The sequence below is a fragment of the Colletotrichum abscissum genome (genome assembly GCF_030869225.1).
Source record: "Colletotrichum abscissum strain IMI 504890 chromosome Unknown Scaffold_11.1, whole genome shotgun sequence".
NCBI lineage: Eukaryota > Fungi > Ascomycota > Sordariomycetes > Glomerellales > Glomerellaceae > Colletotrichum > Colletotrichum abscissum.
In genome coordinates this window covers 407,022-431,076 of record NW_026849999.1, presented here as the reverse complement: position 1 = coordinate 431,076, position 24,055 = coordinate 407,022, and the positions used below count along the sequence as shown (strand labels likewise).

The following is a 24,055-nucleotide window of genomic DNA, read 5'->3' as shown; positions in this document are numbered from 1 at the left end:
CTTTTATATAATATACTTATTTTTAAAAGTATAATAGGCCCGTTATTTTATTTAAAAATACTAAAACTTTAGTACTTATATTATTTCTAATACTAAGTTAAGTAATAATAATATTAAGGATTATTTTTTAAATAATCTTAGTTACTTATATTAGCTTATTAACGTTATATAAAATATAATTAGTAATTAAGAGCTACGCTTTTACTAAGCTTATATAAAAAATAAAGTATTTATAAACTAAGAGTATATAAGTACTCGCTTTAAGTACTTAAATAAACTTTAAATAATACTTTTTTTAAAATATCTTACTTTAATTAAAATATAAGGCCGGTTTATAAAAAAAGTAATATTATTTAATAAGAGGATATTTTTAAACTCCTTCGGATTTTATAATTTAAATTATACTATTTTAATTAAGCTAAGTATTTTATATTATTATAAAATCTATTTTAAAATATTAAATTTAGCTATTTTTAATAAATAAAAAGTATATCCTTAGTAACGTTTTTAAGAAACGTTTTTTTTAAATTTATACTACTAGATCTTTAATTTTAAAATTACTATATCTTTTTATAATAAGCTAAAGAATATAGTATAATTTATTTTATTATAACTAGCTTTACTTAAAAAAAGCTAGTTAGCTAGTTAAGCCCGTATTACTTATAATAACTAAGGTATAAATAATAAAAAACGAGGCTACTTACTTAGGAATAAAAATAAGTTAATACTAACTAAGCTTATAAAAAAAATAAGTTAACTAAGTTAAAACTAAATATTAAGCTTATTTTAGTAATAAATAAAGAGCTAGTTTAGTGTTTTTAATAAGGGGAGGATAATAGGGAATTATATAAATAAATAGCTAATATAGCTTAGTATTTAAAAAAAACGGAGCTAATAAAAAGTAGTTTATAATAATAATAAATTATTATAATTATGTTAAAAAAGGTAATTAAGTAAATATTACTATAATTTATTTTTTATATATTTTAAATATATAATAAAAAAAGCCTTACTTATTTAAAATTTATAAAAGCTTATATTACTAACTAATTTAAAATTTATAAATTTTAAATAAATAATATAATAGTTCTAAACGAGTACGTAAGTTATAATAGTATTTTTATTTTTAAAAATTTTAAATTAGAGCTTAGGTTAGAGAGAATAGTAAGAATAGCTATATTAATATAATTACCCTTATTACTTTTATAAGGAGGTACTATTTTTTTAAACTAATTAAAAAATAGAATAGTAACGCTAATATAAGAGCGACGTTAGTATATTAATTTATAACGCTAGTATATTAATTTTTAATAATAAATAGTAAAAGAAGTGTTTTTTAATTTTAATAAAAGAAACGAGGTAATAAATATATATATATACGTAAGTAAAATTAAAATAAGGTAAATATAAGGTTAGCGCTAGCTATTCTTAACAATAATAATAATAATATCTCTAATATTATTATTATAAGCTATTATTACTTAAAGGGCTATAAACTTAGCTAAGTAAACGGCTTATAAAGTAGTAGTATTATGCTTAATATTATTATTAATTTATAATTATAAACTTTATAAGAGGGAAAGTTTAAAAAAGTAAAAAATCTAAAAAAAAAAAAAATAGTTTAATAAGATAGTGGGAGTATTTATTAATACTATGTGTTAATATTGTGTAGCTTATATTGAGAATCGCCCGAGTAGCTAGTAAAGGTAGAAATAAAAAATAAATAAATAAAAATTAGAATATTATAAAAAAAAGGTATAATTATATAAAAAAGAATTTATAAAACCGTTATTAAAAAAAAAAAAAATACGTAACTAATAATAAGAAAAGAATCTTTTGTTTTATTTAATAACTTAGTAATAATAATAACTACGAGGTTAAGTAGGCTTTTATATATTATAATAATTAAAATACTTTATTATAAATACGTATTATTAACTTAATAATTAGTTAGTATATTATTACTAAATAATAATAGTAAAGTATATATTAAATAATAAAATTAGAATAATACCTTATTTCTTAATAAGTAAAGATATTATTCACGCTTTAAAAAAGTTATTATAAATAACGACGTTAATAATTTTATTATAAATATTAAAAAAAAATATTATATAATAATTTTAAGAACTAAATTTATATAAAAAGAGAGTAATTATAATAAGTTTAAAATATACTTAGTAATAAGATATTAATAACTTAGTAATTAATATATAAATTATATTATAAAAGAACTTTTTATAAAATAGAACTTATATAAAAGACTTTATAAGCTTTAGTTTTATAATATATTTATATTTATATTATAGCCTTACTAGTTAAGCACTTATAGCCTAATGGTTTATAAAAAAGTCGAGAGCTATTAATATAAAAAGAGATAATAATTAACACGGTTAATTTTAAGTAGTAATTAAGTATAGAGCGAAATATATTTAGTTTTTCTTAATACGTAATATATAATACGGCCCCGGTAGATTGCTCTATTAGGGGAATTAAATAGCATTATAAAAAGAAATTAAAATAGGTTAAAATATTATTTTATTAACTTAATAAACTAAAGACTTAATATAAAAAAGAAAAAAAATAGAATAATAAGTAGAAACTAGCGAGCTAGCCCTTTAGGTCTAGTACTCTAGCTCGTTATATAATTATTAAGAGCTTAGTCTCGTAGCCTAAGGCTAAGCCATAGGGCCTATAGGGCCCTAATGCCTACTTACATAATATAATACTATTATTTTTACTATTTTTTATATTATAATTTAATAACTTATTATACTCTTTATTATTAAAATTGAATTTAAATAATATAACTTTTATTACTTAAACCTTATAATACAATACTCAAAGCCCTAGATATATTTAAATGCTAAATAAGACGCCTCAATAAACGTGAAAGCTCTAAGAGGAGGTTGGATGTTCCCCAATGCGGCTCTGCCAAAACTGATGCCTCAGGCGACAACCGGCGACACTACGCCCCGGCCTACACTTAGAACTATTACCATGTGCCTCATTCGGTAACTTCGTAATCATCGACGCGCCATTGGCAGTCCATACCTATTCTATTTCACGACCTTTACGGCCATACACTCATTCCAATCCCAATCGCGATTCTTTCTCCGGCCCAGAAGCAATCGAATTGATTTGGATTCATCGCCATGTCGACCCGTCAAGCGGCACTGTGAGCACCAGCCCCGAAGCTGTCGAAGTTGGACGACCCAGATTGGGCGGAGCCGTTATGCTGATAGTCATCACGACAGGTCGCTGTACCGGCGTTCGCTGAAGTTGGCTCTCGACTGGGCTGTTCATCGCCACCTCTGGAGAGGCCAAGCTTTGTACATCCGCTCGTTGTTCGAGGCCAACCGATCTGTGACGGACTCTAGACAGAAGAGAGTGAGTAATGCGCTCGGCAGAAGTCGCAAATCAAACGAACTACGACCGCTGACCTCAGCCTTTGCAGGAACTTTTGGCTCAGACAGAGAAATTATTGTCGAAATGGAAGCACCCAGAGCCCTACGTGCATCCGACAGCACCCGGCGGTATGTCGTAGTTCCTCCCCGACAAATGACACCACTCCACGCAGGCGCAGACGATGCTAATAACGATTGCACAGGTTCCAAATTCGAGCGCAACCTCCGAGCACCTATCCTTGACCGTGAGTCCCCAATGTGGCGGACATTGCATCGATACATGCTGACAAAATCATAGCGCCACCCCCACTGAAATTCTAAGCAGCAAGCAAAGGCGTGGAATGGAGAAAGACTGGGATTACAGCGTACGCGACGTTTGGACTGCTCAGTATAGACATGCAACCATGTGGAAGCTTCAGAATGCCTTTTCGACAACACCGTGTCGGGGACTATGGACCGGGACACTAACGTACAACCGTAATATACAAGCCCGAGCTGGCTGATCCAAGCCAAGCGAAGGCTTACGCGCACGCCGTTCAGCTCACAAGCATAGCTTCCCCCCGGTCTCTCTACAAGTCTGTATAATACAACATCACCCGATTTGAATAGCTCCAAGTCGTCTTGTCGCAACGAGTCGCGTGAGTGGTATGACGAATCCAATGGTGCCACCGACCGAGTTCCCGTTTGCTATCACACAAGAGGCAACATCCTAAAAGTTCGAGGAATGTGCCTTATTCACCAGCCTAGAGAAAAGTAGCAACATGGACATGCTGCATATCATATATACGTATTTCTGTCCAACGCAGACTTCCCAGACAGTCGACAAAAGAGGAAACAACGCAATGCGCAAACCGACCAGCCATGAGTCAGTACACAAACAGCATCGCAATCAACCCAATGTGCGAAACATGATCTTCAAAAGGTATTCTCATTCGTAACCATAGCTTCCTGCCGTGGTATTATTGTACAACCCAAACGTGAAAATCAACCGTGAACCCTGAACCGTGACCCCGATGTCATGACAACCCAAAGCAGCCGACCAGCACGAAAAAAACCCAAAACCGACACCCGTTTACAACTCTTGGCTCTGGTTCTTGCCAGTCTTGCCAGTCTTCTTGGGCAGCAGGTCTTGAAGTCTCATTAGCAATTGAAATAGAAAAAAAAGGGACCGAAGATGGAAGGTCAACTTACTCTGGTGAATGTTGGGCAGAACACCACCCTGGGCGATCGTGACGTGACCGAGAAGCTTGTTCAACTCCTCATCGTTGCGGATGGCGAGCTGAAGATGACGGGGAATGATACGGGTCTTCTTGTTGTCGCGAGCGGCGTTGCCAGCCAGCTCGAGAATCTCAGCGGCGAGGTACTCAAGAACTGCGGCGAGGTAGACGGGGGCACCGGCACCGACACGCTGAGCGTAGTTGCCCTTGCGGAGCAGACGGTGAACACGACCAACGGGGAATGCGAGACCGGCCTTGGAGGAACGACTGTGGGATATAAGGTCAGTGGATGAAGCTTGGGCTTGGATCGAAGAACATCGCATAATAGTGTAAATGCGGCCTTTCTTGGAAAGCTTCAAGTGAGAGGGAGCAACTTACGATTGCGCGTTCTTGGAACCGCTGGCCTTTCCGCCGGACTTGCCGCCTCCAGTCATTGTGAATTTGGGATTTGGGGTTGAGTTACGTGAAAAAGTTGGGTATTGAGGTAGACGCGTAAAAAGCGACTTGGCTGAAGGCTGGCTTTGAGTTGGTGATGGAAAAGTGAGATGAAGATGGAAGAAAGGGCGTTGATGGTGGGGAGTGAAGAAGTTAAGTAGTTTTCGCGTTAGAGGAGCTCGATCACGGATCACCAACGCGCGATTTAGCGCTAAGCCTAAACCAGAAATTCGATGTTGTGGTAGACTGGTGCAGGCAGGTGCGGTGCATCATTTTTCTGGGCCCGGGCTAGAAGACGGGTACGTACCTCTTATCGGTTCTGCTGCCGCCCACAGCAGTACCGCTTCTTTGGTGGACGCGAGCTATAGATAAGCCTTAAGGTGGGCTGCCAGCCTGCCAGACGCGACTTCCATTCCATGACAAAGACTCACAGGAGCAAGGTAGCGAGCGATTGCGTCCAGATGCGATCAATGCAAGGAAATAAAACCCCCCGCGGTGCCGCTCCTCTTTCCACAAACAGTGCCGGGATCTGCCCACGCCCCCTTCTTAACAACTTTTTTTTTCCTTCCCAAAAAACCATTTCCACTTTCTACATTTCCCCCCTTCCGCGCAGGATTTTGGTTTTCGAATTATCTTACTGGCTAGGAGAAGCGGTCATCCAGCCGCGTCTTGATCACCTTCTCTTACGTATCATCCACCTTCCCCCTCGGCCTTGTTTCTTGGACGAACCGCCACGACGAAATCAGCTGGGTACCTTCCAACTTACTGGACTGATGCAACTGACTTTGTTTTTATCTTTACTCATATTCTTGATGATGCCGTGTGTTGTCTTAACGCACGACAATATTCCACATTCCCCCCTCTCGTCCCCCACGTATAGCTCCAACCGGTATTCTCATTCCCAGAACAAAAGGATCCTGAATTTCAATTCGAAAAGTGATCTCTCGGAGAGAATCGGCTTTCACGTGTTTAACATTCAGCAGAGGTCACCCCGAGGCGCATTTGCCATGCATATTCGAACTTTGACGAACTTCGTTGTCTATTTGTAAATGAAGGACAAATGGGTTGCATCTCAACCACTTTATGCCATTTGTATGCTTCGCTATCCAGTGACATTTCGACCCCATATGACTTGCATCCGAATGGATCTCAGATCTACCGGAACCCGCTGTATAGCACGAACAGAGTCCGATACATGTGGTGTGAGCTCATGTGAAGAAGCCTAATGAGACCCAGGAACCTGGGCCTCACATGGTCCATCGTTCGGCTCCATCCCATATCGGGTCCGGAGAAATCTTCAAATCGACTGCCCCGCGTTCTGTTTGACCCCGTCGTAATCGTGGACAGAGCCTCATGGAGTGCCTGATACAGCGACCCCTGCATGCCACTCGTGGTGTTTCTACGGCAAACGGGCCCAGCCTTGTAATGACATAGAGTGGAGGGGTCCCGATATGTACTGCAGAGCCCACCGCGTTACCTTCGATCGCGTTTCCACTGGCTGCCGCTGAATAGCGGACAGTGTTTCTCCTGCTAGATGCAACATCCTGCAGGCCAGGTACTCCACGTCCAAGACCGCGAGCTCACGGGCATGCTTCCTTCATCTAGGGGTCGTTCTACCTGAGATCACAGATGTGTATGGATCGCAATGAGCAGAGAATGTCACTGAGCCCCCCGTCAATTCCGAAAGAGCCATGCGGGCCTAGGCCTAATAGAGACAAAAAGTCCAGGCACTGGCTACCTTAGCCGCACCCACCATCGCAAGACGCAAGCTGCAATCAACGCGTCGAAGAGGGCGCATATTTCCTCAAATCCAAAGACTGCTCTCAGTGTCACACGTTCCACTGGATACAAGCGAGAAGCAGTTGCAGCGCGCAGCGTGTAAAAAGTCATACTGCCTTCGTCTAGAGTCTTTAGCAACCTCGGGCAACGTGGACCAGGTAGGCACATATTAAAATGTCCAGATGAGGTGGCTCGGCGGCTCATTGGCATGGCGACCCGAACATTCTCTGCGAACTGCTACAAGCCTTCTGCTCTCGACTTACTATGGATATGAGTGTTGTAGAGATGCTATGAGACGTGTATTGATTCTCAGCTATCACTTCTTTCCGCACCGGCGGTCTTGAGGCGGCAGACGCCGTAGCCGGTAGCCACGCTGCAAGAACGATACGCATGTGATGTTGTAGCTTTGCAAGCATCTCTGATCTGGCTTGTGGACTTTTCTCTAGCTTCTACGAATCGCCAGTCGTCTTGGGCGGTACAAGTGAGTAAATACGTAACCTGTTAGCTTTGCCTGACCGGGAGACTGTTGGTTGGCCTGTGATGGGACGCTGCTATTGGTTGGAGCCTGTTCTGGCAGTCTCGAATGTCCCCTGCCTGCCAGCTCCGTGATACGCGAATTAAAAAAAAAAAAAAGAAGATACATTGAGCGTCACGTATTTGTTTTTTTAGCGCGAACGCGTGAGTACCCCAGTTCGGTAGCCGCTCTCGTGGGCGGTGGTTACGGATCCTCCATCTCTAGACCCACCTACTCAGTTCTCAGCCAACCAAGACAGCCGATTCCCATTTTACCAGGCAAGGCCACACCAGCGCACGCCCCTGACACCAGTCCTAAGGCCCCGGTGTGCCACTGATACTGACCACCCACCTGGGCCACCCCTCCCCAAAATCACTCTGTCCTCGCATCAAATCAGTAACGCCGCAGAATCCCGTCGCGTCCAGCTACAAAAACCCAGCCCACCCCCCCAAACTTCTTCCTGCCACATCAACTCTTCCTCACTCCATCATCCAGCTTCATCCACGGTCGCCAGTCGCAATCCATTTCAACCAACTTACTCACGTACTCATTTTCCACCTTCACTAATCCAAACCGCAAAAATGCCCCCCAAGGCCGCCGACAAGAAGCCCGCCTCCAAGGCCCCTGCCACTGCCTCCAAGGCCCCCGAGAAGAAGGATGCCGGCAAGAAGACCGCCGCCTCTGGCGACAAGAAGAAGCGCACCAAGTCTCGCAAGGAGACCTACTCCTCCTACATCTACAAGGGTAAGTGACATTGGCACTTCGCGTTCTTTGTTGGCGCGTCGCATCACGCGACACTATGTATCCGACACGTTCTGACACAGTATTTCCAGTCCTGAAGCAGGTCCACCCCGACACTGGTATCTCCAACCGCGCCATGTCTATCCTTAACTCCTTCGTCAACGGTAAGCACACATCGCTCCAAATACTTGCACGCACCGTTTCTAACGCGTCACACAGACATCTTCGAGCGCGTCGCCTCCGAGGCCTCTAAGCTTGCTGCTTACAACAAGAAGTCCACTATCTCCTCTCGCGAGATCCAGACCTCGTATGTCATCTTTCCAGGTCCGAAACCGAATCAGCTAACCGCCCCAACAGTGTTCGTCTCATCCTGCCCGGTGAGCTGGCCAAGCACGCTGTCTCGGAAGGCACCAAGGCCGTTACCAAGTACTCTTCTTCCACGAAATAAGGGTGCTTGTACTGCTTTTCTTTTCGGGCATTGGATTTTACTTGGCATTTGGGTGTCATGATGAGACCTGCCAAGGTTACCAATATCCTTGGGGTCTCTTAATGCGTTACGGATGGTTTGCTTTTTTGGGGGCAATGTCTTCACGGTCAAACGGGGTTCGCGGGTTGTACAATACACCTTGAGAATAGGGTTTTCGGACGAATGAAATCGTACACATGAACATCAACAACACAAGTCTACTTCGTTGCAAACGTGCTCGGTGCACACATATACTAAAGTATGAACGCGGGCTCCCCGGCGCCCCAGGAGCACCTTTAGCAAAGCAGCCCACAGCGACCCATCTTGGGCACGACATTGAACGCGCTGTTCCGCAAAGTCAGCGACACCGCGATGACCGCCCATGCGTGTTATCCCAGCCCGGCCTTGCTACGCTTGACAACATGGGCGACAGGCTGCAAAATGCCCTTGTTGTTAATCGCGCCCAGCGCCGTACCGCTACTCCAGCCCATTTTCTCGAGCATTGCACGACCTTTGTTTTCCTGGCTCAACTCAGGCGCGGAACCCCCGACGACCTCGCCATCCCGATAGGCAACTCCCGCGTGTCCACCACCACCTCCCCTACGAGCCGATTGCCTCTGTACGGCAGCCCGCACTGCCGTATCGTTGCGAGGGAAGTATTTGCGGCCGACCCGAGCAATTGCTACATCGAAGATCTCATCGGCAAATTTGGCGGTCCTGAAAGTGCGGTGGAGCATGGGTCGCCTTTGGTCACCCGAACCTGTGGACTTGGACTTGATGTTGAATTTGCTGGCTAGTTCGTGAATCACCTTGCGAGCATGGTTGTCCATGGGCGGTAGTGTGAGACTGTGGTAATAAGTCAGCCTCCAATACCTTGAGTGCACTCGAAGTGTATGAAACTTGCCTAGGTTGAGTGCCTAAGAGGAATGTTCTTAGCTCATCGGCGATTTGTTCAAGCCCCATACCGTGGGGATATTTGACTCTGAGATCTTCCGGGTTTGCATGTTTACCCAACAATCCCATACTACGCATGGCTTGGCGTTCTTTCTTCCTCTCAGCCTTTTTCAAGCGATCGTTCTTCCACGCAGCTTGCATCTTGCCCTCTAGCTCTGAGTCCGAAATGTCAAACACGGGAACCTTGCCCCTGGCACCCTTGCTCCTCTTAGGCTTCAACGCCGGGCGGCTCCAGTCCATGAAGTCGAAATCGTCGATCTCATTCGCAAATCTATCTGCTGCTGATCTGAAGATATCGTCGTCGTCTTGGTCGCTTGAGTCAGAAGGCGGCGATGCGTCTTCAGCAAGAGATTGTTCGAGTGATGCCAGGTAGGAAACGTCCGTCTCAAAAATTCCCCTTAGTGCATGATCATCTTGTATGACTTTGCGCCTTTCGGATCGCCTCTGTGCATTATGGACAGGTTTCTCGTCGCTTTCCTTAGGCGCTTTTCCAACCCCTGCAGTCGCATGTTCCGATTCACTGTTGACGCCTGATAACTCCTCGGTCTTGCTCGTGGCTACGACGGTCTGGAACGAGTCATCGATGCCTTCAGACTCGCTCAAAGAGCCGCCTATGTCACGGCGAGAATAGGCTTTGGCAGGCATCAGGGCTTCGTCTTCACCATACTCCCTCATGTTGGCAATATAGTCAGCAATCAGTTCATCGTCCTCCTGTCGCTTCAAGTCTTTGGCGGCATTTCGACGAGATTCCTGTGTAGAGTTTCCGACAGTCTTCATAGGCATATCCCTGCTGCTGTCTTTGTTTGATTTCACGGTCTTCTCCAGGACGTTGATCTCGGTAGAGATGCCGCCCAGGTTGAAAGTATTCAGCTTCGATTTGGCCTTGGACTTCGAACCTTGCTTGTCTCTGGGAACCTTGTTGCGACCTCTGAACAGAATGACATCTTCGCTAGAGTTGGACGACGTAGGCGATGGAGAACGAGTTGGGTTTTGATCGACAAATGCGTCAAGCCGTTGAGTCTCTCCCACGACGTCGAAGAAGAAGGGAAGAGGTGCGATGGGAGCCTCAGCGCCAGTGATGTCTTCCGCTCCGGAGATCGTAGCCTTCTCTACCTCGCGTGGGTCTAGAGAGACATCCGTCATTTCGGCGGCAATATCGACCGGCATGGCCTCGTGGACGTGAGCTTCGACAAGCGAAACAGCAGGTTGAGATTCGTGGGAAGGTGTGTCGGCAGCAGCTTGGCCATCGGTGATGGTTTGTCCTTCGATTTCCGCTTGAGGTCTGCTTGTAGAATTCCCCTCGTCAATCTGCAAGATGCTCTCTAGTTGTTTGAGAGGCTCTGCAGCTCCAGTATTGATGAAGGCAACCGGCCTGTGGCGTAGTTTGGAATCACTGCTCCAGGGTGAGGAGCGATGAGCGGTGCTGCGGGCTTCGTCTTGCAATGTAAACCCTGCTGCGAGCCCGGTTAACTTGCATGCCATCAATGGGAGGTGCTGCCCAAGACGAGTCCCGATCAGAATGGCATATACTGACCGGCTGGGCTAATCGCAGGAACGAAACTGGCTGCATGCCGCTCTATACCACCGGGAGGGCGAAGGCGAGGGGCATTGCGTGGTGGCGCTCGTGCGCCACCTTTTTTCCCACCGCGCGGCATCGCTGCCCACGCGATGAAGAATGTTCAATGGAAGTGCCGTCTATGTCTTGTCTGGGTAGTCAAGGAGTAGTTTCTGTCAACTGGATGTGTGGTTGTAGGAGCTCTGACAACTTCCGCTGAGGTCAGAAATATACTCAGAATGTGGCAAGCCGGCCCAAAAAAATCCCTTCTATTATGCGTACCTCTACTCCATATTCTGTCCCTACGAAAGCGCAATGCGGAGTAGGCACCGGGGGCGAGGTATCTTAGCTTAGATGCTTACCTATGCATACTTAGGGAAGAGCCATGATTGATACCTTAGGTTTGTTGGTTACCTTAGGCAGTTACTGGATCTTGTCGCATCTGTTATCGATAAGAAACGCTCAGGCGGGGCACAGATCATGAAAGGTAAGGTACCTTATTCACAGAAGTACTGTGGATATTATATCGACTCGGATACTATAGAAACTCGAGCACTTTAAACTTGCGTTAGCCCGTGCTAACCCTGCTAGCGCTCTAGCAGAACCGTAATACTACCTAAAGTAGTTAAATATAGCCGCTACTTATTTTTAATATACGCTAATATTCCGATCGATCTAGCTAATAAGAGCTCGCTATTAAGGCTAAATTTATAATTAATCTAATTTAATAATTATTTTAGCTTTTTTATCGGTTTTAAGCTTTTTTTATTAAATTAATAAAAATAATAAAAGTATTAATTAGAAGCTATTATACGTAAGTAACCGAAAGCCTCTAACTATTCCCTAGCTTATTATTACTAACGGGCCCTTATTTATATAATAGTTAGACTATTAGGTCGACGTATTACTTATTAATACTATTATAGACTTTTTTTATTATAAAAATATATTCTAACCTATTATTTAGAATAGTAAAGTTTAAAATCTTTTTTTATAATATCTTTTACTTAATATAAGCTTTTATATTAAAAAGCTCCTATTTAATATAATTAATAGCCTTAGCGGGTACGTCTTTAATCCGGATTTTATTAACTTAGTTATTATTAAGCTAAATAAATATTTTATATTATAAGAAGGCCTAGTTAATTATTAAGCCCTTTTTATAAGCTAATTTAGTAACTACTATCTTAACTATTTTAATAACTATTATTTTCTTTATACCTATCTCTTATTTAAGCTCCTCTTACTTATTTAGCGCTTTCTTTTCCTTATTAAGTATATAAGCGTTAGTTATTTTTAAAAGCTACTATTTAAAGGGCTTATTAACTACGGTATCGAGAGGTTAGAAAAGAGAAGTAGTCCTTAGTAATATAAAATAGGGCGTAATATAATATTAACATAATAGTACTAGAATAGAATCTATTTTATAAAAAAAAGTAATATTTATAATTAATAAGTACTTATTTCCCTTAGTTAGTACTACTAATTCCTCTTTAATTTATTTTTTAAATAAATACTTATTATTATAAGCCGTTTTATTAAACTTAACTATTACTCTTTTTATATATAATAAGGCCTCTTTTTTTTATAATTAACCCCCTTCTTCTACGGGCTTATTATAAAATATTATTTTTAGTTTAATTTATTATATATTATTAATAAAAATATAAAGTATTAATATAGCTTATTACTTACCCTAACCGCTACGGTTATTCTTATTAACTACGATTTTAGCTCTAACGTCGTTATATATATAACTATCTAAGTATTTAAAAAGAACTAAGGTCTCGTCGAGGTTAAGAATTCGTAAGTTAAGAAATTAATAAACTAAACTCCTAAATATATTTCTAAAGTTAGACTGCTTTACTATTACTAAGGCTATTTAGTTAACTCGTTAAATAAAAAAAAAAGCTATTAATAACTTTAAAATACTTAGTAAATAACTTAGTTACCTATTTAGTAAGTTAATATTAAGTAATTTATATACGATTCTAAAAACTATAAAACTAATTAGAAAAAAAAGTAAAAAAATGTTTATTATTTAGATTTTGCTTAATAAAAATCCGCTTAGCGTTCTTTTTAAACTAACTAGTATTAACGAGCTTTTCTTTACTTTATTATTAATAAAAAGCGTTATAAAGCGCTATCTCGAGCTTTAATTATTATAAGTAGTAAGCGTAATTAAAGGACTAATTAATAATTAACTTATAATTTTAATACTAAATAATAACTATACTTTAAAAAACTTTAAACTAATTTATAGCTTTTTAATATATAGGACGTTTATATATCCCTAATAGCTTAGTCTCGCCCTAGCATAGTTATAATAAGTAAATTACCTCCTCGTTAGTTTTCTTAATACGATAATACTTAAAAAATATAAAGAGGTTAATTTTAATTTAATAAATATAATAATAAGGGCGCCGCTTAATTAAATAACTTCGTAATATATATTTTTAATTTTTAATAAGGGTAAGAATAGGCCCGCGGTACTTAGTTATTAAAGGTATAATTAGCTTTTTTATTATATTCGTACTCTTTTTAATAAGGGCCCGTCGTAAGGGTATTATAAGTATTTAATAAGGCCTGTAATAAAGGTATAATTAAAAATATAATTAATAATATAATTAGTAATTAAATTAGTAATATAATTAGTAGAAGTATAAATAGTAATAGGCCGTAATAAGTAGCTAAGTTAATCGCTAAGCTACTAGCCTAGGTAAGAGCTAGAGGTAAGTAGAGGTAGGTCGAAGTAGGTAGTTAGATAAGAGTAAAAAATGGAAAATAATCACTTACCGCCTTCTATATACGGTATAGTCGATTATATAATTAAATATAATTAACCGCCCGAAAAGGTTTAGTATGGGAAGCTAGTAGGGTTAGCACGGGCTAACGCAAGTTTGAAGTGCTCGAGTTTCTACGGTACCTAGCTAAAATCCGAAGCCTTGCACTAATGCCCGCTTCGCACCTCAGGTATTCTATCCTTCCAGCACTAGTTGCCGATCAAAAGAGGACCTGGGCTGCTGTCCCCTCACCACGTAACGTGGGGCAGAAATCTACCTACAGATACAGGCTGCCTAGGTACATTACCGTGCAGCAGTGCTACCTGACAGCCACACCAAGAGCCCCGCTGTGTTCGGCTGATGCGTCACAGGGACAGTCCGCCTGTCATCGGCTCAGATAGCTGAAGACTTGGGCTGCAAGTGGTCTTTACGCTGTTACGGGGGGTTCCTTCCTATCACGTAAGGTCGTCTGGCTGTGCTAGCTTGTCCACCTCTACCTACCTCCTCGTCGCATGCCTTCTTGGTAGATACGGCATTGCTATCTTCATTGCTCATTCACCATCCCCCGACTGACCGACTTCCCATCTCACCAACTTGACCATCTATCACCCCTGCGGCCTCGCATCGATATTGCCTCGAGTGTAATTGCCTAATTGTCTAAGCTTGCACTGTCATCTGCAAAACTTACCTCTGTTTGCTTTTGACAACTCCCAAAGTCGCACCGACAGCTTTCAGAAGGAAGAGCGACTAGATTCCCTTCGTTGTCGCCTGCGCATACGAGATCATCTTTCTTCAGGACGAGTTGTTCCATATCGCAGGTCTTTGTGGACAGGCTTCGTAGTCGAACGGATCCGCCATGGCTGCGGTGGACCTCGGCCGATACCGTCGCATCGTCCAGATGTTTTGGGATCCCCAACCTACCAACGACCATCAGAGTGATCTTCCAGTTTGGTGCTTGGGTCGCTCCTACAAGCTGAATACCAAGGCTACTAAAGATCAGGATACAGACAATCGAAGCCAAATCCCTCCGTCGACCGAGTCTACCGATACCAAGCCAAAAGCCTCACAGGTGTTAGCTACAGCCAAAGCCCCGGAAACCCCCCCGGATTCTGTGTCCAGTAGCTTTTCGTCTTCGCTTGCTTATGATGAGGACTACCTGGAGCAGGACGGTGGCTGGCCTTCGGCATTTCTTGACGACTTTGAATCCAAGTTTTGGATGACTTACAGATCAGAGTTCCAGGCTATAGCAAAATCTACAGATCCACGAGCCTCGTCTGCGTTATCTTTCTCGATGCGTATCAAAAGTCAACTAGTGGATCAAAACGGCTTCTCGTCTGACAGTGGCTGGGGATGCATGATCCGATCAGGTCAAAGCTTACTCGCAAATGCGATGGCAGTCATCAACTTAGGGCGCGGTGAGTTGCCTGGGATAGTTTGACGATTACTATCGCTGCAAGTCCCTTTCGCTGACATCGGTAGTAGGATGGCGACGGGGTGATAAAACTGAAGAGGAGAGAAAGCTGATTTCTTTATTTGCGGACGATCCAAGAGCGCCTTATTCCATCCATCAATTCGTTCAACATGGCGCAGTGGCATGTGGGAAATACCCTGGGGAATGGTTTGGCCCCTCGGCCACCGCTCGCTGCATTCAGTAGGCCTGCGATATTGTTCCTAGATGCAGTCATACAGGCTAATTTCCTAAACCAGAGCCTTGGCCAATGCCCAAGAACACCAGCCTCTCCGAGTGTATTCCACTGGAGACGGACCGGATGTCTACGAGGAGAACTTCATGAAGATAGCCAAACCTGAAGGTTCTCAGTTCCACCCTACACTCATATTGGTTGGTACGAGGCTCGGAATTGACAAGATTACACCGGTCTACTGGGAGGCTCTCATAGCCGCACTACAAATGCCACAGTCAGTGGGCATTGCAGGGTAGGCGCCTCCATCAAAATCAGATATCGCGTACTCACTCACGATCATTACAGTGGCAGACCTTCCTCTTCTCACTATTTCATCGGCACACAAGGTTCCTACTTGTTCTACCTTGATCCGCACCATGCCCGACCTGCACTCCCATTTCATACGGATCCTTCTCGCTATAGTAAAGCAGATGTTGATACCGCTCATACTCGACGCTTACGTCGGCTCCATGTTCGGGAGCTGGACCCCAGCATGCTCATTGGTTTCTTGATACAGGACGAGGACGACTGGATCGAGTGGAGGCGTAACGTAAAGCACGTCCAAGGAAAAGCCGTGATCCATGTCGCGGACTACGATCCTGTGTCCAGAGGTGGCGGAGGAGAGAGGAATAGTGCCATTGATGAAGTTGAAACAATTAGTGATGATGATGGTGACACCATCTTGGACGCTTGAGATTCTCCGTCGTTTGCTATGATCCTTCCGCCAGGATCCGAGATCGAATATATGGGCGTTGGAAACGCATGGATGCACATTGCCCGATACAGGGTTTCTTCGCCTGAAGCTGCTGGGTTTGGGATAGGCTACATATCCGGTTCGGGGACAGTCGCATTATTGGCGTAAAGGATGCTCACTTTAATCACGAGGCTGGATAACACAGGATTGGTTAGGTATGAACATTGGTTTCCTTTAAGGTGCGAGTTCGCTCTTCAATCGTTGGATGATTGCCTGAGACAGCTCAGTCTTAGATACAGATTGACTCAGCGTCTCTTTTTCTTAGCGCCTGCTGGTGCCTTTGCATTTGGGGGTGCCCGGGCATGATTGAGATCACGAATATGACTGAAGAGCTGGCTTTTGGACGGAAACGATGCATTACACACAATGCATGTATTCTATGGATCAGGTGTCAGTGATCAAAAGCAGAGTTGACTTTGGATATATCCAGACCGGTACTCACACTGTTAGTTTCGGCCTCCTCCACTGCTTGGCGTGCTGCCTTTTTTTCACGCTTCGCCTTGGCCTTCCCTAACTTCTTTGGCTGTGCCCCATGGCCACTTTCATTGTCATCTTCAAGTGACAATTTTTCTAGACCGGCTGACACAATCTGAGCAGCGGCTTCTGTGCCATCGTCTTCGCTCGCCCCGGTAACGGTGTTGTCGTTTGCGAATAGCCTTTGCTCAACCTCGGCACGCGAAGCATACTCGTCATCCGCGAGACTATCTGACGACGTATCAGTGAGCTCCATCTCATCGATATGAGGAATTGGTCCTGCTGATGTGTCATCCGTGCCCTTTGCGGCGTCCAATTCACCGCGGTCCCGAGTACCAAACCCCCCCTCAGACTCGTCGCTCGGTGTCGCCATCTTGGGCGCGATAGGAACGTCACGTAGACCTAGATCCATATCTTCGTTCTTCATTTGGCGCCTCAAATATTGCACTGCCTTAACGTGTTTCTTACTTCTCTCATGTGCTTCAAATGACTTCTCGCTCTTGAAGGTCTTGTTGCATACAACGCATTCGATCTCCTCTACCTCTGATTCCTCCTCCTCGCTGCTCGAGAAGTGGCCGGTCGTATCGCCTTCATCCCTCGCCTGAGCCCAGTCAGGAACGGATGCCTCGGATAGCTTCTCTTTATTGGCGGCACGTGAGCGTGCAGCTTGAGCGGCAGCGGCGGAACGTAAAGACTCCTGGCGTTCGGCAGCTGTCTGTGTGTTTGGAAGGTAACGCGGATCACGTTTTCGTACAAAAGTGACGAGGAATCTGACTGCGTCATTGAATTCTCGTACGGCTTCTTCACGAATCTTCTTGTTTTCTCTCTCCATAGCACGTCTGATACGGCGATCCGGGGCGTCCACGAGCCGGTATTTGTCCTTCCACGCAAAAGTCTTGCAAGTCGAGAAGCTGGCCCAGGCACTGTAGAAGGCTTTGACAGTGTGCTCATAGCTGTCGGTAGAGGAGCCAAATGTAGGATAATCCGGAGTGTCTCCCACTTCATACGCGCCAGCAGCGATTTCTTCATCAACAAGTTGATCGAATGTCGCCTTGGCAATGCCAAAGAACCCTGAAGCGCCATCTGTGAAAGGAACAGTGGAGTCAAAACGGCGAATGAGGGAGAATATGTCTTCGGTGGACGTGAGCTTCACGTTATTGTACTCGGGGCTGGTGCCTGAATCGGTCGGATCGGCCCCACGTAAGATGGCTTCGCGATGGGAGTCGTACCAAGCTCTCTCCTGGGGATCGGCAAGTACCTCGTATGCGGCCTGGATTTCGGCGAAGCGACGGGTCGCATTCTGGACATCATGGAAGTTTCGGTCCGGGTGAAGCTCAAGGGCTCGTTTTCTGTAAGCTTTTTTGATTCTGTAGGCCCGAGATCAATAAGCATAGACCCAAGCAAAGTCCTAAGAGCATTGGGAGGTGAAGAACCAGTGCGTACTCATCGTCAGAAGCGTCGCGCCCAACTCCAAGGAGCTCGTAGTAACATGTCTTGACCGGTTCAGAGGAGCCTTCGCTCTGGTCTCGACCGGAGGATTGCTGAGCACCCATGACACACCGGAGACGCTATGTGGTGTAAAGCGAATTGGGTGGGGTTATTTGTTGCTGTCCGCCGAATACCTTGACATGCGAGAGCTGCCACAGGATCGCGTGTTGGAGCCGGCGCGTGTTTGGTGAAAGCTGGCGACCGACCAGTCCAAGAAGCCCGACACGCGGCACAGAAAAGTGAAGAAAACCAGTGATCAAGATATTCACCAGGTCAAGGTAACCAAAAATTCACAACAGATGAAGGACTTGGGCAGGCACGTCAGCTAGGTAAAGACGATAAGATATTTCCAAGTAAAGTAAGGATGGAACTTCGTTGTGGTGCCTAGGTAGGTAGACTTTAGGTACTAAGGTAATCCATAAATCTTGAACCGAATTTCATTCCTTTTTTTTTGTTTTTTTTTTGGTAGGTGCCCCTCCACGCCTTCAGGTAAGGGAAGGAAGACATACCCCGCAACCCCTCATTGCCAGCCATTGTTGATAAGATAAGAAATTAAGGGTTGTTGAAGTTGAAGGTAAGGTTCCTTGAGGTAGGCGCCGCGGTAGCTAAAGTACTGTGTACCTATCTCTTCTATCTACCTACTCATTCAATATCTGATCTTGGAGAATGGTCACCATCACACTGATACCTACTGCCCATACGAATGCCTTTGCCTAAGGTACTTCATTGAACCACATGGTTGACGCTAGATAAAGACCGACAATAGATGTCTGATCGAAAACCTACGCAAGTCGACAGGTAGGCAGTTGGCAGTGCAGGTGCACGCCAGGACATTTGATGAGCGAGCGAGGTAATTGTCCGTCATTGCACGGATACAGTAATACTCTATATTAGTACGACTATCTCATTACTCGGAAAAGACTGACAATGACTCTTGCGTGGTCCCACCTGGCATGGCAACGTGCCGACTCCGAAGTTGGTGACTGGGTTGAAGGTAATGAGCATCGATCGAGAGGAGCTACTTTTCGGCTTGGTGACAGGAGCAGCGGGCCCAATCCCACCCTTTTCTGAGGACAACATTGAGTGAAGTATCTTCAATGACTGAGTCCGTGTACGGAAAGTCTGCTCAGGTGTAGTCGAACGACTGCCGTAAGGCATATTATGGCACCTACGATTGCCCTACCTAAAGTACCAAGTGTTCCCAGTTCCCTACCATACCGTATTGTACCTAAGGTACTTGGTGTCATGCGAAGCAAGGTATGTATGCATATATCCGAACCTCGAGGAGAGTTAGTGACGGGCTGACGGCTACGGATGGGGATGTGGATGGGATGGGATGGCGTCCGGTGTGCCCGCCCGCCCATCCATGCCTTGTTCTACCCCCCGCCTTTCCCTCCCTGTCCTGGCCCGTTGTTCGACAGCATGGTCCAGCCCAGCCTAGCCCTCAGCACGTCGTCGAGGCCGGTGACAGGAAACCAATCGAGTTACGTACTTTTGCCTGTCTGCGATTGAAATTTTATATAGTGCAAGTACGCTGCTGACCCTTTACCTACCCTCCCGTCACAAGCCCCCCAACCCTCTTTCTTGATCATTCGTCTATGAATCCAGGGCTATCCTATCCACCCCTCGCAGAGAAAGCCATGTCTTTACGCCCTGCCAAGACACCAGTCCGAGTATCGAGTATTGTTGCACTGCAGTTCCAACCAATTTGAATACGCCATGAAGTTTGCACACGACTTCAAGGAAACGCTTAGGCGCCAAGGTTAGTGTACCACATGTCACTATTCTACGGATATTTCCCTCTCATATCCTTCCTGTTCGTCTCATCTCAGACACTCTGTGAGACTGAATGCGATTTTCCCCTCAAACAACTAAAAAATGACGATACATTGTCTGACGCTGCTCAATTTCAGACTTTCCGCCCCACTGGATTGATCAGGCCATCCCTTATGGCCAGCTAAAGAAGGTTCTCAAACGCGTCGCCAGGGAACTCAACGATCTGGGGCTTGATCCCGAGACTCTACGCCAACTTCTCGACCCGGCTAATGATTCGCCACTGGCCGCCAAATACCGCCTCAATGGTAAACTCTCTCTGCCCTCTCCCATGTAACGGTGTTCGCATTACCGCCACCCCGTACGCCCCTACCACAAGCATAAGGGCTAATTCGCACACAGCTGCCGGGAACTCAAAGTTACTGAGACCAAAGCTGACTGTTTTGGTGCACATGCGCGACGGTAATGCCGTTGATGCATCACTAACGCCTGCATCCCGTTCCCTCATGGAACGCATCGCCGCCTTGCAGTCCCACGATCCAGCTCAACCGATCCCGGCTGCAGCTCCCGAAGACAACGTACCAACCAAGTCGCCAGCCTCGTCTGCTGAGTCTCTTGCTAATGCTGAGACTGAGTTGTCAGACACCCAGAGATGTCTACAGGTCGAAGGCCAGTCATCGCCAACAGAGCACTATGAGCGTATCGAAGTTCCACTTGTCTTTGATAGTGAGTTCTTTGACATTCTGCAGAGCGATGTCAACAACCTGGATGCACTTCAGGCAAAGGAAGAAAAGGCCATGGTGACGGAGATCGTTGCCTTGAGACAGGAGATTTCACATCTGACGAAACCCAGTCGCCTCTCCAAGAGCGACCTTGCGAGGTGGCGAGCCATTTTCGAGCTGTACCTCGACGCCCAGGTCTTCTTCTCAACCAACGAGCAAGACCACGGGTCCAGAACCAGTCAGACGGCTGCGAAGCAGCTCCAGTGGTTCCAAGAGGAAATCACAAAGAGGAATCTCGTCAAATCCTTCAAGATTGCCGAGAGTCGCGAAGCCTTGGTTCGCTTCTTAAGTCTTAACGCCGTTCTCCTCAAAAACTTGCAGTTCCAGGAAATCAACCAGGTTGCCATCTACAAAATTCTTAAGAGTGAGCCTCGCCCCTTATCAATATCGTTTTCAATCTAGTTGGATTTGTACAAGCGAAGCTGATTCACGGCAGAATTCGACAAACGTACCTGCCTAGGTGTTTCGAAATCCTTTCCAATTCAAGTCCACTCCGACAAGCTGCTGGCCGACTCCGTGGCGAAAGACATTTGCGCCCAAATGTCCACCGATTTAGTGTCAGTCGTACCGCAGATTAGTGATTATTTGTGTCCAATCTGCTTCGCTATTGCCTATAGGCCTGTCCGGCTAGCCTGCCAACATATATTTTGCATCCGGTGCATTGTCAAGATCCAAAGGCGGAACGAGAAGCACTGCCCTTTGTGTAGAGCAGACACCGTCATGAGGGCGTCCGCGGGTGAGTAGACCTAGTTTGCTGATGCAAAGTGCACACTGACTCACACTAATGATTGCAGATAATCTGGATATCCAACTAGAGAGATACATGCGCAAGTACTTCCCCAAGGAGGCCAAGGAGAAGCAGCGAGCCAACGAGATTGAACGAGGCATTGAGGACTATGGTCCTGAGTACGTGCACTCTGAATGCTCTGTTATGTAGATGCTGTCGTGTTTTATTTTCTTCTTCTTTGCTTTCCTATAGATTTCTTAGAGATACCCTTGCCGGTTGTAGGTTGAGCTTTCGGTTGCAACGAGACTTGAATGTGGGAGATTCTTGTGGTCGTTGCTGGCGAGCACCTCTTCGTTACTCTCCAGATTCTTGTCATCTTTTGGCTTCCGTGTGCCTCCGCATCCAGCTACCCATTAATGCTCCAGTCCTACTAAGTTTATTGTGCAACTCAATCATCTTGTGACTTTTCGACTGCTCGAAGAGCACTGGTGAAAATTTTTTGCAGCTCATCCTTCTCCTCCAGGCCGACACTGACGCGGATGAGGTCCGGATCAACACCCAGACCAGCGGCCCAGTCGAGCTCTTGGTAATGGGCCAGCAGTACATAAGGCGATGTCAGAGTAAAGTTCGTACCCAGACTTGGGCCCTTAGCCGTCTCAATGGCGTCGAAAAAGGCAATGGCGTGGGCCGTCTTGTGAAACGTGACCGACAGAAGCCCGCCATAACCCCCACCAGGCAATTTGCAGAGATCGTAGTTGGTTCTCGTCGGATTTACTCTCGGGTAGTAAACACATTTTACCAGCGGATGGGCCGAGAGGATGTCGCAAATTGTCTCGGAACTCTCGTTGATGCGCTCAATACGCGATGCAAAGTCGCGGCTGTTACGCTCCATGAAAACGACGTCCTCTGGCCAGTACGTATCTTCCAGATCCTCGATCCAAGCACCCTTCAGGGCCTGATAGTACTTGCCGCTTGGATTAAGGATGGCACTGCCGCCCATGACGTTGCAGTCGCCCGAGAATATCTTGGTCAGACTGCTTACGACTATGTCTGCGTATTGTAGCACGTCAATGTTGATGAAGCTGCCGATGGTCTCGTCCACAACGACGCCGAAATCGTACTTGTCTGCGAGGGTACGGATCCGCGCCAAGTTGGGGCAAGTTAGGAGAGGATTGCCGGGAAATTCACAAAAGAGCGCCAGGAAGCGCTCGCCACTCTCTAGGCGCTTTTCGAGATCGTCAAGATCATCCTCTGAAGCGCGCCCATAGAAGAGACAGCCGGGACCAAACTTTTGTAGGATCTTGAGCGTATCGACGTAGGGGAAGCCAAAGTTGACAGATTGGAGGTCGCCCCTAGCGCGCAGCATGGCCCGGTGGGCGTTGTAGATGGCATTCATGCCACATGGAAACAAGTATACGTCGCTTTCTTGCAGGTCCTTTTGGTTTCTCGCGTTTTCTCCCATGGGAGGCAGTGAGCTGATGCTGGCCTCCATGTCGGCAGCCATGGCGCCCGCAATTCTACGCTTAATGGCCGACCTGGCGCGCTCGACGAGGGACAGGTCGAGGTTACGGCCAAAGCGTTCCTCGAGAAAGCGTAGGCTTTCTTGCGTTTCAAACGCACTCTGGGGGTTCACCTTGGCTGCTGGGTGGTGAGCCGTCTTGGTGTCGTCGATGGAAGATGGGCGATGGTATCTCTTCGGACCTCTGTGGGCTTTTCCCACTGGGGAGTTGGGCCTTGCCACGGGAACGAAGAGGCCCTCCTTCAATAGACCATGACAGAATTCCGCTCTTCGGCTTGAGATTCCGTCTCCTGTATGCTGCCAGTACTGCTTGGCAAAGGGGAATACCTCGGGGGCATACACCACGGCAGAGACAGTGGGTGACAGGGAGCGCAGGAGCGGTGAGATATCCTTGGTCATGTCGAGCCCGAAATCAATGACGGTGGCACCGGCAGAAATTGAGGCATCTGCATGTTTCTTTACAAAGGCCAGGCACCTTCTCGCAATATGAGGGGTGGGAAACAACATGGCTTTCTGACCCGAAGGGCCATGTTGGGCAATCAGATCTTCAGCCAAGGCTACAATGCTCCTATGAATGAAGAATCTTGACAGAAAAATAGTCTCAGCCGGGAACAAAGAGTTGACAAGGAAGAAGAGGCTTACCTGGGATAACCGGTGGTCATCTTATCGACGACCCATGATTCTCCCTCTTCATAGCCGACATTTGCCTTCCACGTAGGAAGCTGAACGCTCACTGCCTACGCGGGCTGTTAGCAACGACGTCACACATGGCTCTGAACAAGGAAAGGGAACCACATGGAAGTGGCTTCGGCGTACATGAGCAGTGTCTGGCGGGATGGACTGTCCCAATTCCAGAGCGGGCATTGTGACAATCTTGACTTGTGCTTTTTATCTACGTGAACTGTACAATGTGTTAGACCTCATTTAAAAGCGTGTGTGTTATGACCAGTGATCGACTTGCTCTGTATTTCACCGAGGTGATGTGGTGTGGGCTTTTATGCGTCG

General features: G+C 45.1%; 9 protein-coding genes across 9 annotated transcripts; 5 read left to right on the top strand and 4 right to left on the bottom strand.

Moving 5' to 3' along the window:
• Positions 1-3,155: 3,155 nt before the first annotated feature.
• On the top strand, positions 3,156-3,728 carry CABS01_05492 (complex 1 protein; the record flags this gene model as incomplete). Its single annotated transcript, XM_060538862.1, has 5 exons — positions 3,156-3,178; positions 3,258-3,390; positions 3,458-3,536; positions 3,611-3,652; positions 3,706-3,728. The coding sequence occupies 5 exons, from the start codon at positions 3,156-3,158 to the stop codon at positions 3,726-3,728; spliced, it is 300 nt and encodes a 99-aa protein (XP_060405124.1).
• Positions 3,729-4,479: 751 nt separating this feature from the next.
• On the bottom strand, positions 4,480-5,058 carry CABS01_05491 (histone H2A; the record flags this gene model as incomplete). The annotated part of the gene is made up of 3 exons (XM_060538861.1): positions 4,480-4,535; positions 4,599-4,891; positions 5,003-5,058. The coding sequence occupies 3 exons, from the start codon at positions 5,056-5,058 to the stop codon at positions 4,480-4,482; spliced, it is 405 nt and encodes a 134-aa protein (XP_060405123.1).
• Positions 5,059-5,475: 417 nt separating this feature from the next.
• Positions 5,476-6,108, top strand: CABS01_05490 (uncharacterized protein; the record flags this gene model as incomplete). The annotated part of the gene is made up of 1 exon (XM_060538860.1): positions 5,476-6,108. One exon carries the CDS (start codon positions 5,476-5,478, stop codon positions 6,106-6,108), a length of 633 nt encoding a protein of 210 aa, XP_060405122.1.
• A 1,825-nt stretch (positions 6,109-7,933) lies between these two features.
• Positions 7,934-8,541, top strand: CABS01_05489 (histone H2B; the record flags this gene model as incomplete). The annotated part of the gene is made up of 4 exons (XM_060538859.1): positions 7,934-8,096; positions 8,186-8,257; positions 8,313-8,400; positions 8,451-8,541. 4 exons carry the CDS (start codon positions 7,934-7,936, stop codon positions 8,539-8,541), a joined length of 414 nt encoding a protein of 137 aa, XP_060405121.1.
• A 407-nt stretch (positions 8,542-8,948) lies between these two features.
• Positions 8,949-11,168, bottom strand: CABS01_05488 (G-patch domain-containing protein; the record flags this gene model as incomplete). The annotated part of the gene is made up of 3 exons (XM_060538858.1): positions 8,949-9,463; positions 9,525-10,885; positions 11,044-11,168. The coding sequence occupies 3 exons, from the start codon at positions 11,166-11,168 to the stop codon at positions 8,949-8,951; spliced, it is 2,001 nt and encodes a 666-aa protein (XP_060405120.1).
• A 3,539-nt stretch (positions 11,169-14,707) lies between these two features.
• CABS01_05487 (peptidase family C54) lies at positions 14,708-16,227 on the top strand (the record flags this gene model as incomplete). The annotated part of the gene is made up of 4 exons (XM_060538857.1): positions 14,708-15,266; positions 15,334-15,502; positions 15,559-15,786; positions 15,840-16,227. The coding sequence occupies 4 exons, from the start codon at positions 14,708-14,710 to the stop codon at positions 16,225-16,227; spliced, it is 1,344 nt and encodes a 447-aa protein (XP_060405119.1).
• Positions 16,228-16,678: 451 nt separating this feature from the next.
• On the bottom strand, positions 16,679-18,314 carry CABS01_05486 (DnaJ domain-containing protein; the record flags this gene model as incomplete). The annotated part of the gene is made up of 2 exons (XM_060538856.1): positions 16,679-18,128; positions 18,205-18,314. 2 exons carry the CDS (start codon positions 18,312-18,314, stop codon positions 16,679-16,681), a joined length of 1,560 nt encoding a protein of 519 aa, XP_060405118.1.
• A 1,654-nt stretch (positions 18,315-19,968) lies between these two features.
• Positions 19,969-21,741, top strand: CABS01_05485 (uncharacterized protein; the record flags this gene model as incomplete). The annotated part of the gene is made up of 5 exons (XM_060538855.1): positions 19,969-20,011; positions 20,163-20,330; positions 20,425-21,168; positions 21,241-21,540; positions 21,599-21,741. The coding sequence occupies 5 exons, from the start codon at positions 19,969-19,971 to the stop codon at positions 21,739-21,741; spliced, it is 1,398 nt and encodes a 465-aa protein (XP_060405117.1).
• Positions 21,742-21,979: 238 nt separating this feature from the next.
• CABS01_05484 (cystathionine gamma-synthase) lies at positions 21,980-23,914 on the bottom strand (the record flags this gene model as incomplete). The annotated part of the gene is made up of 3 exons (XM_060538854.1): positions 21,980-23,618; positions 23,693-23,787; positions 23,867-23,914. 3 exons carry the CDS (start codon positions 23,912-23,914, stop codon positions 21,980-21,982), a joined length of 1,782 nt encoding a protein of 593 aa, XP_060405116.1.
• Between the last annotated feature and the right edge of the window lie 141 nt (positions 23,915-24,055).